The sequence below is a fragment of the Pseudonaja textilis genome, chromosome 6 (assembly GCF_049901715.1).
Source record: "Pseudonaja textilis isolate UNSWEBS1 chromosome 6, rPseTex1.2, whole genome shotgun sequence".
In the NCBI taxonomy this organism is placed as follows: Eukaryota; Metazoa; Chordata; class Lepidosauria; order Squamata; family Elapidae; genus Pseudonaja; species Pseudonaja textilis.
This window is the reverse complement of record NC_141995.1, coordinates 9675465-9692109: the sequence shown is the minus strand read 5'-3', so window position 1 is coordinate 9692109 and position 16645 is coordinate 9675465. Positions and strand designations below refer to the sequence as shown.

The following is a 16645-nucleotide window of genomic DNA, read 5'->3' as shown; positions in this document are numbered from 1 at the left end:
CATCAGAGGAGAAGCTTTTAAAAAGAGACTGGACAGCTACTTGTTTAAATGGTGTAGGATTTCCTGCTTGAGCAAGGGGTTGGACTAGAAGATCTCCAAGGCCCCTTCCAACTCTGTTATTCTGTTACTTCGTTTTGCTTAAACCTGGACTGATCTTCCGCTAACCCCCTGTTTTGTTGCGTTCTTCGTGACTGCAACTTTAATCAGAAAACCAGATGCATTAAAATGGGAGCATGAATTTATCCTAATATGTGTTTGCTGCTGCCTCAGTCTCTCTCTCTCTCTCCCTCTTTCTTTGTGTGTCTTATGTCATTTCCCTTATGAACGGTTGTGTTTTCAAGTTGAATTTGACAGCCGGAACAGCTCAAAACGTCTTTATCAAAGCTAAGTTTCTTAGAAATCACTTTTGAAGGAAGTGATCACAATTCATAGCTGTACATATGCTTCATATGCCACGTGCTTTACACTCTTGAATTAGCAAATTTAGCAAAGGGCAACAAGATTAGAACAGACCATCCTTAAAGTGGCAGCATTTAAATGTGCTATATATATTAAATCAGTAGTGAAGGCAATAAAAGCTTGAGAGAGAGAGAGAGAGAGAGAGAGAGAGAGAGAGAGAGAGATATTTTAATTTAAAATAGAGTCTCTTTCAAATTAAGCTAAACTACAGTTGTCCAACTGGGCATACAGGTAATTCTTGACTGATGACTAGTTGCTTAGGAAGTGTTGAAAGTTCTGACAGAATTACCTGGGCGCTACTTACGACCTGGATTCAAATTCTTTTTTTAAAAATATTGCTTATACACATCAATGCATGAACAGTGTGATACCTGGGTACCATACATTTAGTACAGATAAACATAATGTTATTACTCATAGTTACTACATTTCATGTTCATTGTTTCACATTGTTTAAATGTGTCTAATAATACTGCCGTTCAATTTCCCTCTTGTTATTACATATATCTTGTTATATTAAAGTATGTATATTGTTGTTCCCCTCTTATTTCTATTTCTATTCTTTCTTATTTTTCCCATGGATTCATTTAAGCATAAATAACATTTCTTTTCACCATTATTTATTATCCCCCGTCTTGTATTTAATATTTTAAAAATTACTCATTTTTCCACCATGCTTCCAATATCCCAAATATCCAACACTACTAATCAATCCAAATATTAACAGTATTCAGTCGATCCCAGGGTTACATCTCCAACTCCCCACAATTTCTAATCCTTAAAAGTTTGAAATTCACAATATATTTGAATGTGCTGTTGATATTAAGAATACAATTAAATTCCCTAATCCTAAATTTCCACCTTCTATCCTTAATTTATTTTTAAATATAGTAAATTCTATTTATCTATTAGTATATATGCTACTAGATTCAAATTCTGATGGGTTGCTTCTGCCCCCATGGCCAGATGGCTGAACTTTGGGCCTCAGCTACTGGCTCCATATTTGTGGCTATTTGTGCATCTTGTGATGGTGTGATTGTGTTTTACAATGGTTTTGCTGCAGATTGGCAGCCATTTATATTTTTTGGCAAAACTGGCTCCATTGTGGGGCACTCTAGAGTGTTGAGCAATTCCTATTGTAGCTAATTGGCTTTTGTCCTGTGTTGGATCTTGGGTAAGGGGCTGCTTTCAAATCCTATCACTTTCCTTTTGTTACCGGTCAAACTTTGCTGCAAGCAGTGTCAAAATATCCTGTCTTGAATGAATTTCCGTCTGCAGTAATTTTTTTTTTGCTTATGAATAGAGTCATCTAGATAGTTGGCTTCTTTCTATAAGCTCTTTTATCTCTTAAGTGCTGGCATCTGGTGCGGGCTATTAAGAAAGACTTGGGGGCTGCTTCCTGCCTCTAAAAACAATGTTTCTCCATTTCTCATTTAGGTAAATATAATATTCTGCCTTTTAAAATATTCCTCAAAATTTTTCATTCTTCTCGGAGTTAGGGGGTCTTCCCACAGCATATGCTGAAAAATATTTTATGGGTGGAATTCGATACGCTACCAGTCTGTTAGAAGAAGCAGAACCATCACCAAATCTCTGTGTCAGGTGTAGAATACTTTTGAGGTAGAGGTCTCTGTGTTATTAATCCACAATGAATATCAAAAGGGATATTAAATATTAGGAATATCTAAAAAGTTTATGCCAGTCCTTTATTCTTAAGCAGGGGTGGTTGGAATATTTTCTGCATCACCTTGAATGGATATCTAAGTGGGGCTCTTTTTAAATAAGCATTGACTGAAGGCATTTTCATTCATGGACAGTTTCACTCATTGCATTTAAGATTTTCAATGGCCAAAATAAATTGAAATGGATATTTGTGTCTATTTGTGTGGGATGGAGGGAGGTCCAGTTATACTGTAGATTTACCCTAAATCTGAACTCTGTCTATTGTTTGATGGGAAGAACAGATGCCAGATGCTGTACTGATTTTGCAAAAGGGAAAAACATTATGAGAGGTGGTAATATTGGTTGCCAAAACCTCTTGAACTCTTGAAATCAAACAGTGCTATGAAACGAATTGGCGTTTAGCATATTCTGCTGTCAAAATGTTACTCATTCTGTTCCCTCCTTCCTTCCTTCCACCCACCCACCTTGGTTATGTATTGTGGATGAATTTCAACAGGAAGGGTGTCTAACATTTTCTCAGTTCCCTTTCTCTTTCTACTTTGTTGCTTTTGTGCCATGCCCCAGGTCATCACAGGTGCAGAACTCGGAATGCTGACACCCATTTCCTTATACATGCTTACAGCAGGGTTGGTCTCAGTGATTTAAATAACCCCTTTCAGATATACTGTAGGTGTCCATGCATTTGTGTACAGGTAGTCCTCCACTTACAACAGTTCATTTAGTGACCGTACAAAGTTACAACAGCCCTGAAAAAAGTGAGTTATGACTGTTTTTTCATACTTACGACCATTGTAGCATCCCTATCATCACATGTTCAAAATTCAGTTGCTTGGCAACTGGTTTATACTTAGGATCCTTGCTCTGTCCCGAGGCCATGTTGATCCCCTTTTGTGACCTTTTGACAAGCCAAATCACTTAACAACTGTGGCAAGAAAGATCATGAAATGGGGCAAAATTCACTTAAAAACAGAAATTTTGGGCTCGATTGTGGTCGTAAATCGGGTTCAAATTTAGTCTGTAGTTTTTTTGCAATTTGCCAGAGATGGCGAACCTTTTTGTTATGGTATGTCAAAAGTGTGCGCGTGCTGGCACCCACAATGCAATGTGCCCCACCCCCCTACGTATGCGCAAACAACACCCTCCTGCCCCCTTACCTGCACTGCGCATGTGTGCGCCTCCCAGCTGACTTTCGGCCCATTTGAGACCGTTTTCGCCCTCCCAGAGGCTTGAGGGAAGTCTCTGCAGTCTCAGGAGGCAAAAAAACAGCCCCGTTTCGGCACTTCCAGTATTTCCGGAAGGCCCATTTTTCAGCCTCCCAAGAATGCAGAGGCTTCCTTTCAGTCTATGGGAGAGCGAAAATGGCTTCAAATGGGCCAAAAATCAGCTGGGAGGCACACACATGTGCAGTGCATGTACGTTTGGCTGAGGTTCGTGTGACCGCACAAATGGCTCTGTGTGCCACCTGTGGCACACGTGCCATAGGTTCACCATCACGGATCTACACTATGCTATTGTACAAAGAAGAAAGTCAGTATAGCAAATTCTCAACTTACAACCACAATGGAGCCCCAAATTTATGTTGTGCAAGGCAAGACAGTTGTTAAGTAAATGCTGCCCCTTTCCTGCCATTGTTGTGAAGTCAATCACTGCAGTAGTTAAGTCAGTAAGACAGTTGTTAAGTGAATCTGGCTTCCCCATTGACTTTCCTTGTCAGAAGGTCACAAAACGGGATCACGTGACCTTGGGACACTGCAACCATCATAAGTATGAGTCACCTGCCAAGGGTCCTAAATTTTGATCATGTGACCATGGGGAGGCTGCAATGGTTGTAACTGTAATAAAAGGTCGTAAGTCATATTTTTCAGTGCTGTTGTGACTTCGAATGTGTCACAGGAAGACTAGTCTCGCTATACAAAGAAATCACCCCAAAGTGCCATGAAAACCATTCACCTTTTGTTCATGGTGGTTTTGTTTGCATAAGATGCTTGTTTATGTAATATGATTTTTCCAGAGTTTGCACAACACACTGAACTAGATGCTATTTATGTTGGCACAACAAGCTAATTTAAAGATGGTGGACTCTTATCAAACAACAACCTCTGCTATCCTAGGTCCTTGGGAAGGACTTGATAGGTAGATGAATATGCCAAATCTTGTCTAAACATTTGGCTGACTGCGCAATCCACAATAATAAGATTGTGACAAAAGAAAGCAAAGAGATCACCATTAGTGACAGGCTCCTTGGGTACCATTCCAAAACATCTGGAGCACTATTGAACATCATCGGCGTTGACAAAATCACCATGAGTCAATTGCAAAAGGCAGCTTTACCTGGAACTGTCGTTATATCCTTGGATGATACCTTTTGCACCATTAGTTTGTTTAATAAATGAATATGTTAGCTGTTGATTGCTTGGGGCTAGTTGCTATGCCAATAGCTCATTAAAATGAGCTATTGATCACCCAGTGATCAAAGTCTTTATCCAGAGAGTCCAATAATACAGCAGAGAAGTGACAGATGTGCCTACAGCACTATCACAAACTGGAAGAGAGCTTGGATGTCTTCTTGGAGACATTCATAGAATGGAGTTTACTGATTGTTTACATAGAGTAGCTGGCCCTGCCAATCTTGGCTGGAGTATGGTATCCTTGATGGTTTCTTGACTAGGCTATTGTTTCTTCCCTGACTATCCTTTTTCCTCCTTGCTTATCTGGATGTTGGGTGCTGGAAAGGTTGGGTCCTAGGGAGGATGTGCTGTGTGAGGTTGTCCCTTTTCTTGAATCTTTCACTTGCCTATTTAGAGACAGAGCTAAATTAAAAAAGACACGTGAAATAAACATTATAACTAAGGGCAGACAAGAAAATCTACAAATGGGAGCCACTGCTTTAAGTTGCCTATTTGCATAAATTGATAAACAGTGTAGTGTGGCATAGTAAATATTTTTGATCCATACAATAGTTAGATCTTAGCAACAATTCTGGTTATCTTAGAGAAGCCATCGTCTTATAACTTCAGTAATTTAAGGTTAGCAATGCTTGTTTCACTTACAAGGTTCTTTTCTATGGTCTTTTTAGAGTCGGCAACCGAAAGGGAGGCGGGAGCAATGCAGCAGCTTGCAAACTGAAAGTGCATTTCATAAATGTTTTCAAAGATAGTAACTAGGTGACTGAAGTTTCTGCCGTGCAAAATTCTAACTGGAGAGCATGATTGATGACTCTTGGCTATGGATGTGTCCCATTGGAGAATATGAATTATGATACACCCAGGTGGTGGTGGGGAAAACCAGGGTCAAGGGTGGCAATGAATGATGTGTCTCAGAGTCGGCTACACCCAGGCAGTGCCGGACATGTTAACTCCCAATAAATCCTTTTGAAGTTTTGGAAGTTTGGCTTGAGACTCATGATTTAAATGGAGGTATCTGCCAGAATCCTGACAGAATGGGCGCTAAACAAATTGTTGTAAGTTGAGGACTACCTGTCCATAAGGAGAATGAGACTCGGTCAGTAAAGATGGGAGGTGCTGTATTTGGAGATGCTGCATTGTTTTTTGCTCGCAAAGCATTTTGCTCCACGGTTCTTTCTTGAGAAGAATTGTGGCAGGCAATCCGGAAGCGCTTGGCAAGGGAGTTTATAAGAAGAAGAAGGCTCTATATTTAATACAGGAAATGAAGGTGGTATTGGTTCTTCTGCTCATGTAAATTTTAATTGTTATTGCACAGGTTATCTGTACCCAGATGACACACTGTTAAATGGAAGATGAATTGATGAAGATGAACTTTAAATAAAATAATCTTTTAAAAAGTTTACTCATTTATGGCCCGTTGCACAAATGTTTTGCTCTCCTGTAATGGCCTTATGTATAAAAACTCTTTTAAATGTAACCGTTGGCAGCGGATCAACTGTGTGCATTTTTGTTGTTATCTGGCCAGCTTTCCCCATGCCCTGCCCTACCCTACCCTGGTGTATGAAATAGAAAGCTGTCTTTTAATATGATAGTTTAAAATCTCTCCCTCAAGAGAGTTGGGCTTAACTTAAAGACAGACAGATGAATAGGCCTTGTGTACACACAAACAAACACATACATATGTGTGTGTGTGTGTGTGTGTGTGTGTCTGGTATTCAGCTTTGTTCAGCTATTTTCCCACGTCATTATAGTTGTACCTTTAAAGTTGTAGCAACATTTCAGCAGAATCTCATCTGCCATCATCAGGCTTCTGTACTGGGTTCGTCTGTGAGTCAGACTTTCACAGCCGTTTCAGTTTTAAATTTGGGGATTGCCTACTGCTGTGTCAGAATGGTTTTTTCTTCATCCTGATCCACATTATGTATATGTATATGTATATGTATATGTATATGTATATGTATATGTATATGTATATGTATGTATGTATGTATATATATATATGTATGTATGTATGTATGTATGTATATGTATGTGTGTGTATCTATATCTATATATCTATATATACTAATGTGATTGTGGTGGAATATGCAGGATTGGTATCAGCTGGAATTGGCAATCCCATATTGACACAGTCAGAAACGATGTGTGTGAACACTCAAAACACAATAACAACACACAAACACAAACAGACTTTCTTTTGGCAGAATCACTTGGGGTCTCTATTGGTATCCAGTTCTGGAATGCACTCTTTGCAGAGGGTGTGTGTGTGTTTCCCGATATTTTTTAATAATTTTATATTTACTGGCTTTTAGAACACATCTTTAAAACTTTTAATTGCTACTTTTGTTTTTGCTTACTTGTTTTTATTTGCATTGTTTTTATTTATCAGTTTGTTTAAGCTTAATGTACTGAGTTTGAATTGACATTTATTTTTATTGTAAACTGCAGAAGTCTTAGTGATCCACATATACTACAGTGTATTTTTTATGCATATAAAATGACATAATTAAAGCTTGTCTTTCTTTGAGGTAAAGATGGCAAGAATCATGTAAATACAGTTTCAAAAAATATACTTCCCACATCTGTAAACATGTGTACAGTATGTTTAAAAGGAAATTGAAATCCTGGGAAATGTTGTAATAGTGGTTGCAACCAGCTTCCTGTAATTGCAACAGGAATTGGCAAATGTAAGTCATGATAAGGACAGGAAGTACTTCCTCTATTTAGAGTCAGATTGAGGCTTGTTTTCAAGTGTTTATTAAAAATTCTTTCATTGGTAGTGGTTGGTGCTCAAGTAATACTTAGTCTGCCAGGGAACCCAAACTTAAGTAGAAGTATTCCTTGATTTACAATAATTCATTTAGTGACCATTCCAAGTTACAACAGCTCTGGAAAAAGTGACTTATGACCGTTTTTCATACTTAGGAAACATCCCTATGGTCACACGACACCTAGCAATTGGTTCATATTTATGATGATTGAAGGGTCCCGAGGTCATGTGATCCCCTTTTGCAACCTTTGCGACAAGCAAAGTCAACAGGGAAGCCAGTTTCACTTAACAACCAGGTTGCTAAGTTAACAATGGCAGTGATTCATTTAACAACTGTGGCAAGGAAGGTTGTAAAATGGGGCAAATTCACTTAACAAAGGTTTCACTTAGCAGCATAAACGTTAGGCTTAATTGTGGTTGTAATTTGAGGACCACCTGTAAACCCTCATTTTAAAAAAATATGTACCATTGATTGTGAGAATGCAGACTAACTAATGTGTCAATTCTGAAGCGAACCTGGCTGAAGCCATCTTTTGCTGCCTCATAGTTGCCATGAAGCCTGAGAGGGGGAAGTAGATAGACCGACTAACAGTCAAAACAAAAAGTTTTCTTGTGGGAATCAAGGTCACCCCAATAGGTGGCAGTTGAAGGAGGAGAGGAGTGACCAAGCAGCCTGCCAGCTACTTTCAATGTGACCGGTGACATCTGAGATGAGGGGAATATTTGCTCTTTTCATTAGGCAAAAACCACGGGAACTTTTAGAGTTGGTTTTCTTCTTCCAATTTCATATATTCTTCTTCTAACACTTTTTGAGCCTGTCTTTTCATTCTATTTCTCTTTCCAGTATATGTTATTGTTAGTCCTCTTATATAAGCTTTGACTATATCCCACACATTTTTAAATGAGGAGTTTCTTTTTTATGTTGTCTCATAAAGAAAAAATTCACCTTTTACTCCTTTTCAATATATATATTTTTTTTCTTATAAAAGAAAAAATTATATATATATATATATATATATATATATATATATATATATATATATATATATATATATATATATATATTCTTTTTCTCTCAGTATTAGATTGTTCATTGTCTGTCTTGACCTCTTCTTTTGTCCTTTCCATATTACCTTAATCGGATTATGATCTGCCCATATATTTGTTTCGATGCTTATGTCTTGTATATTAGCAATTATCCCTGTTGTTGCCCACATCATATCTATTCTAGACCAAGATAAATGTCTATTTGAATAAAATGTATATTGTCTGTTTTCTGAACATCTATCTCTCCATACATCTTGAATTGCTAATTCTTTTGCCATTTTAAAGAATGCTTTAGGTAGTATTTTTCTATTCTTTTTATTTATCTTTTGTGTTTTAGAGTCCTTTTCTACATCTACTATCACGTTGTAATCTCCAATAACACAAATATGTTCATATTCCAGTTCTGTTATTTTTTTTAATGGAATTTATCATAAAATTCTTCTTGACTCTCATTTGGGGCATAAATTGCCACTAGTAGTGTCTGTTTATAGTTCATCAATATTTCAACTATTAGTATTCTCCCTTCATTATCTTGGTAAATTAATTTCATTTTTATAGTATCTTTTATATATAATGCCATTCCTCTTTTACTTTGTTGCGCCAATGTAGTATATAGTCTTCCAGTTTTAGGGTAATCTTTTTAATGTGCACTTCTTGCAATAGTTTAGTTTAATTTAGTTTAGTTTAGTTTTCTTTATTGGCATTGCACATCATACAACAAAATCAAACACCATCTTCAATTCACATCATGACCATGAAAATAAACACAAACACACATCCTTCACCCTCCACACATTGAGCCGAAAACCCCTGGCACTGCACCAATACTGCACTATACAGTAGAATTCAAAAGAGCTACTGCCCTGGGATAGAAGCTGTTTTTTAGGCTATTTGTCCTTGTTTTTATTATTCTATACCATCTGCCAGATGGCAATAGTTCAAAAAAAGGGGTGCCCAGCATGAGATGGTTCTTTGAGAATATTTTGAACTTTCTTAAGGCCGTGGGAGCTCTAAAGCTCTTCCAAAGAGGGGAGAGGGCAACCTATGATCCTCTGGGCAATGATGTTAACCCTCTGGAGTGCTTTCCTATCTGCCACTGTGCAATTGGCAAACCATACAGAGGTGCAGTAAGTTAAAATATTCTCTATGGCGCAGTGGTAGAAGGTCACCAGGAGTTTCTCATTCAGTTGTTGTTTCCTGAGAAGTCTCAGGTAGTATAATCTCTGCTGGGCCCTTTTGACCAGGGCTGCAATGGAAGCATTCCAGGTCAGGTCCTCTTTTATGGTAACACCCAGAAACTTAAAACTGGCCACTTGCTCCACTCGGTCTCCATTGTTGAGCGAGGGCTGGATGTCTGATCTGTTCCCTCTATAGTCCACTGTAAGCTCCTTGGTCTTATTGGTGTTGAGGACCAAGTTATTGTCTCCACACCATGAAAGCAACCAGTCCACCTCATCTTGGTGGGCAGACTCATCCCCCCCGGAGATGAGTCCCACCACAATAGAGTTGGTTTTCATTAGCTGTGCTGATATGATGTATCCAAATAAACAAATTCTTTGAGGAAACTACCTATCTTGGAGTTCTGCTTTTGACGGATGTGTTACTTGGAATGTTAACATAATGCTTTATCCATATAGATATACCTTGACTTGTAACCACAACTGAGCCCCAAATTTCTATTGCTAAACAAGACACTTGTTAAGTGAGATTTTTCCCCATTTTATGACCTTTGTTTCCACAGTTGTTAAGTGAATCCTGCAGTTGTTAAATTAGTAACATGGTTGTTAAGTGAATCTGGCTTTCCCATTGACTTTCTGTGTCAGAAGGTCGCAAAATGGGATCATGTGACATAAATACGAATCATTTGCCAAGCGTCTGAATGTTGATCACATAACCATGGGTGTGCTGTAATGGTCGTAAGTGTGAAAAATGGCCATAAGTCACTTATTTCAGTGCCAGTGTAACGGCCACTAAAAGACTCATTGTACATACAATATAGATGTTTAATCTATATTTGAAATCACCAGGAACAAGAAGCCAGATTAGTGGCATCCTTGAATACATATTCCTCGACTTATGAGCACAACGGAGCCCAAAATGTATGGTGTTAAGTAAGAATTTGTTAAGTGAGTTTTGCCCCATTTTATGATATTTTTTGGGGGGACACAGTTGTTAAGTGAATCGCTGCAGTTGATAAGTTAGAGACCTGTTTTTTACGTGAATGTGGCTCCCCCATTGATTTTACTTGTCAGAAGATCACAAAACATGATCACATGACCTCAGGACATAGGAACCGTCATAAATGTGAGTCAATTGCCAAGCATCTGAATTTTGATCATGTGATGATTATGGGGATGCGGCAACGGTTGTCACTGTGAAAAATGGGCATAGGTTACTTTTTTCATTGCTGTTGAAACTTTGTAGGGTCACTAAATGAACTGTTGTAAGTCGAGGACTACCTGTATACACATACATACATATGAGGGGTGTGGTGGTGAAGACTCTCACTTCCCACTCGGAAGGTTGAGAGCTCAATTTTAGCTTCACAGCAACAAGAAGCTTTAGTACAGAACAGTTGAGCTAAGCCACGCCCAGGCTCCTTCTTGCTCACCCAGCAAATACTCTTTCAGTTTCCAAACAGCCCTCAACTCTCTGTGATGACCCAGGAAGCAGCACACATGTAATAAATTCCCAAAGGTAAATTAATTTCCTTTAATGCCTTCAACTTGGCCTCACTGTTCAATTGTTCGCAGTTGGAAATTAAACTCTTTCCAAAATAGTCTCCAAAAGAAAGTAATACAGTCCAAACTCAAAGAACAGATAACGAAGAAATAAAATCAAAACAAACCGCACTGAAGGAATTTCTACGATAGACCAGGGTAACTAATTACAAACTTCAAGAAGATAACAAGGCCTAGTCTGTTGGAAGAATGCCAACTAAGATAAACCTCAGCCAGAAATAAAACACGCTTTTTGCTTCTAACAACCCTGTGTTTTAAACGCCCCTCCTTTATACTATTCCCCCCAGCTGCAGCCAATGAGGGGGATCATGGCCGCTTCCTCTCCCGTAAGCCACGTTGTTCCTTTCTCCGTTCCTCCCTGCGTGCCTTAGGATGCAGAGGGGATGGGCCTGGGTCTTCTCCACAACCTCCAAAGCCATACTTTCACTCCCGGTTGGCTGTTCCTCCTCTTCCTCAGAATCAGTTTCCAACAGGGGCATGATACTCTCTCACATACTGACAGGATGCTAGCCAGATGAATACCAATGGATGCTGGTTGGTAGAGACAGAATTTCCTCCCCCCTTATTTTCCTCCCCCAAAACTAAGCCTGACCACATAGTTTCATAGCGAAGCATGGGTATCCAGCTAGTAATTAATAAATGTCCAGATTTGCTAATCCATGATGTCTGTGAATTTTTTTTTTTTCAAATGAATCCACACTGTAATAACCTCTATCTAACCAGGTATCACACTTTGCAGCATCTCGTTAAAATAATTCCTTGTAATGGAATCCTTGTTGACTTGAAAAAAAACAAAAAACACCGTAATGTACATTTGTCAGAAATATTTTTCCCATTTTACCCCAAACAGATACTGAAGCAATCGTGCACGGAAATCTTAAATCTGGAACCCTCAAGTGTTTGTGTAGGAGGTGAGTGTGCGACTGGAAAACAATGTGAAAATATTGACAATCCTGCTGTTACATCCTTGGGCAAAATGTCTAACTGTACTTCCATATGCTGAGTAGGAAGATGTGAATAAAAGAAACTTTCCTTTCCTTGCTCCAGTTTGCCAAAGCCTGTGTGAACAGATTTAAATTCTTACAGTTTCCTCTCCAGAAACCTTGGAAGTTGCAGATTTAAAGGGAAAGCGTATTTACAATAATATTGTGTTGCATATGTGGTGGGACGCACAACCTGGGGAGATTTATTAGGTTTTCAACTCCTAGGATTTTCTGAATTATAATCAACGTCTTCCTAGGACATCTCTTCAATAATTTTGTGAAATAAAGAGGCTAAAGTACTTTTTCTCCCTTTGGAGCACAATCTACATCTGTATTTCTCAACTTTGGGCACAGGAAGATGGGTGGACTTCAACTCCCAGAATTCCCCAGCCACAGCAGGCTGCCTGGGGGATTCTGGGAGTTGAAGTCTACTGCTGCTAAGGTTAAGAAACACTGATTTTCACAAGTCTCAGCATGCCCAGCCAGGCTGGCCTTTGCTGAGAATGCTGGGAGTTGAAGTCCACCCAGCTGGTGAGCAGACCAGGTTGGCAAAGGCTGAACCAAAGTCTACAGGTAGTTCTTGACTTGTGACCATAATAGAGCCTGCCCATTACGGTCATGGATTGTGACGGTCATAAAGAGATCATCATGTGACCAGACCCATTTTCATCACCTTTTATTTTTATTTATCTTATAACTTTTTTTTCTGTTTTGTTGGGGGTGTTAAGCCTTCAATTTGTTCTGACCGAAACCCTTGTCCAATAAAACAAACATGAACTAAAGGGAACAGAAACCTTTTAATGATTCTTATGAATCCCCGGTTAAAAGGCTGCTGCAAACTAACTAACTTTGATAAGCAGGTGCCTCGCCAAAACTGTGCGAGGCTGCCAAAAATAACAGATAAGGTTACCTAGAAATATTTTACAACACAAGAGTCTTCAAATACCAACTAAGATACTGCAATGTCCACGAGGCTGAGTTTCAAAATGTCTTTGCTTCCTGCAAAGAACATGCGATTCATAGCTGGCTTTTATCTTTCCTTACTTTCCTGCGAGCAGAATAAAACAGGAATAGGGAAAGAATGGAATGGAATGGAATAGAATAGAATAGAATAGAATAACAAAGTTGGAAGGGACCTTGGAGGTCTTCTAGTCCAACCCCCTGCTTAGGCAGGAAACCCTATTTTCACTAAGACAAGTGAATTTGGGTCTAAACTGCTTTTATTCCCCGTGACACTTAGCAATAACTGCTAGAAATTATTATCTAGTCTTTTCGTGGATATTTAGTGATATTTCCTGACCAAAATGTGAAATACGAGGATTATTGCAGAAAAAGAAATGAAAGGGCTGGAACAGCTGTTTCTAATTGACGAACCTGATTTCACAAGTTCTCAATTAGACTGGCTATTGATGATGGATTGAGTGACTGAACTGACTTGTTCCATTTCCTCTTATGTATTCTTGAGCCAGGTTCTTTGTAAAATTTGTTTTAATTCATGAAAGTCTTTTTGTGCTTAAGAGCATGGATTTTCCACGTCTTCCCCCGATTCCTCTTTCCATGTTGTAAAGTCAAGTCAATGTTTATTACAGTCAAAGACCAGAGCAAGTTAAAAAAACACACTCAAGGAATACCCAGTTAAAAAGTCTAGAATGAAATAATAAATAATAAATAAAACCTATATTAAAAATCATAATTTGGCATCCAATCTGTCAGTTGCATGTGAACCAAACAAAACATGGCCTGACTATAATATAAATATCAATCCTTAAACTGTGAAGGCCTACAGTCATCAGGTACCAAAATGCAAGAGAAGGATAATTGCAAAAGGATTTGCTGTATTTGTTGGGTAACGTATCTATGATCAGAAGTGATATTCAGCAGGTTCTGACCAGTTCTTGGAGAACCGGCAGTGGAAATTTTGAGTAGTTCAGAGAACTGGCAAATCCCATCTCTGACTGGCCCTGCCCCATCTATTCTCTGCCTCCTGAGTCCCAGCTGATCGTCTGGGTTTTCTTTGGTTGCCCTGCACAGGAGAATGGAGCTGGAAAGCAGGTTAGCAGGGTGGGGAGGGAATGGGGATTTTGCAGTATCCTTCCCCTGCCACGCCCACCAAGCCACGCCATGCCTCAAAGCCACGCCCACAGAACCAGTAGTAAAAAAATTTGAATCTCACCACTGGCTATGATGGATTATTCACCAGGTTCTGACCAATCCACAATGCTGTTGTTCAGAATCCCATTGTCAGGGTTCCGGCATCCGCCCACCCCATTCAAATCATGTCTCTAGCTACATCTCTCAGAGGGAAAAAAAAAAAAAAAGATTTATTAGGAGTGAACACGTTGGTGCTACCTGGGTGCAGCTGACTCTGCGACACATCATTCATTTCATCCTTGACCCTAGTCTTCCCCCACCCCCTCAATGTATATTCCTCAATGGGACACATCCAAGAGTCATCACTCATGCTCTCCAGTAATAATCTTGCGTGCCAGAAGCTCCGGCTGCCTAGCAATTATCTAATAATCATTTAAGGAACGTGCTGCTTCTCCCACTCCCTTTCTGCTGATAACTCTAAAAGACCAGAGAAATATTTTTGAGTTGACACCCAGGTTGAAAGTAAAAATCACCGCAGTTCAGGAAGAATTAGGATTACAGTCCCTCTGTGAGGAAGATAGGTGGTTTCAAAATCTGATAAACGAATAAAATAGAGGAAATCCTCAACCTGTAACCAGTTTAGTGACTAAAGTTGAGAGTATATTATCCTACTGTCTCTGTGTATGGTTCTCGAACTGCACAGTGGCAGAGAAAAAGGCAATTCAGAGGGTGATTAAGATGGCCCAAAACATCGTTGGCTGCTCACTCCCCTCTTTGGAAGAACGGTATAGGAATAGATGTAAGAGGAAGATATTTAATATATTGAATGACTCCTCTCATCCGGGACATCAGCTCTTTGAACTATTACCATCGAGAAGGAGATTCAGGGTATTAAGAACAAGGACGACTAGATTTAAGAACAGTTTTTATCCAAGTGCAGTTTTGAGTTTGAATGCAGGGTCGTAAGATTTTTTTGGAAATTAATGGCTGAGAGTAATGGGGTATTTACATTTTTAAATTGTATAGAGATTATTGTATGGTCTGTTGTGTTTAATTTTATTTCTCTTTCAATGGTGTTGTCCAGTTTTACTTGTGGAAGAGCACCTCATTTCATTGCACCTGCTTGCGAGTGTAATGACAAATAAATTCTTATGTCTTATATGTCTAAAGTTACAATGGTGTTGAAAAACGTGACTCGTTTTTCACACTTACGACCCTTTTCTATAGTTACGACCTTTGCAGCATGAAAAGGGATCAAAATTTAGACACTTGGCAACTGACTCATATTTATGACGGTTGCGATGTTTCCTGGGGTCATGTGATCCCTTTTTGCGACCTTCTGACAAGCAGAGTCAATGGGGAAATCGGAATCCCTTACCAGCTGTGTTACTAACTTGACAACTGGGGTGATACACTTAACAAACGTGTTACTGACTTAACAACTATAGCGATTCATTTAACAATTGTGGCAAGAAAGGTCATAAAGCGGGGCAAAACTCATTTAACGACTGTCTTGCTTAGCCAAAGAAATTTGGGGTTCAATTGCGGTTGTACGTGAAATATGTCCTATATACTTGGCTTTTGTGGTAAAGCCAAAAAAAGCTCCCAAATAAACTTGACTTAATTTATTTTACATTGATATCAGTCCGTGTGATCATTCCCTTATGTTTAATAACAAGTCCCTATTGCAGTGATGGCGAACCTTTTTGGCACTGTGTGCCAAAACGGTCATGCGGAAATATAGTGCACATGCACTCATTGGGGCCATGCTCCAGAAATGTGCACAGTACTGCTGTGCGCATTAAGGATATGATCATCATGTTCATATGCGCATAAGAAACCTGAAAGACAAACAGGCAAGGCCACGTGTGCCAGGTGATATGGCTTCGCGTGCCACTTTGGCCACACGTGCCATAGGTTCACCATCATGGCCCTATTGAGTTAACAATTTACCCTCTCCATCATATTAAAGTATATAATTTCCTGACAACTACTGGAAGGATTGTAGAGGGCTGCAGAGTGTCTCTCTCTCTCTCTCTTGTTTTACATTTTAAACAAAGAGAGACATTAAGAAGATGATGATGGTTTAGACAAACCCCATCTGCGATCCAAATCACACCCTTCTCAAAATTTGTTGGGAAAGTTGATGAAAAGAATTGTCCCTGAGGATATATATATCAACTGACCTCCCACTCTTTCCCTCCTTCTCCAGCCGCTTTACAAGGACAAGAGTTTCTTTTTTAAAAAATAATATTTTTATTCAGAGTTTCAAAAACTTTTAAAAAAAGAGAGAAATATGTTCTCACATTTTGCAGCGCTGTCATAACAGTATACATATCTATTAGTGTCAATTAAGTTCATTTACTTCAAATATATCTGTAACTTATTTGCTAAATCCTTACTTATTAGTATTGTTATTAAGTTACAATAGTTATTTATTCACATTACATATATACATGTCTATAT

General features: G+C 38.9%; 1 protein-coding gene across 1 annotated transcript in view; it reads left to right on the top strand.

Moving 5' to 3' along the window:
• The window catches only part of ANTXR2 (ANTXR cell adhesion molecule 2), a 164923-nt gene that overhangs the window by 36179 nt on the left and 112099 nt on the right, over nt 1-16645 (top strand). Inside the window, exon 8 of the mRNA XM_087935789.1 lies at nt 11956-12016. Within this exon, the coding sequence (XP_087791915.1) occupies nt 11956-12016 (61 nt within the window). The remainder of the gene's footprint in view (nt 1-11955; nt 12017-16645) is intronic.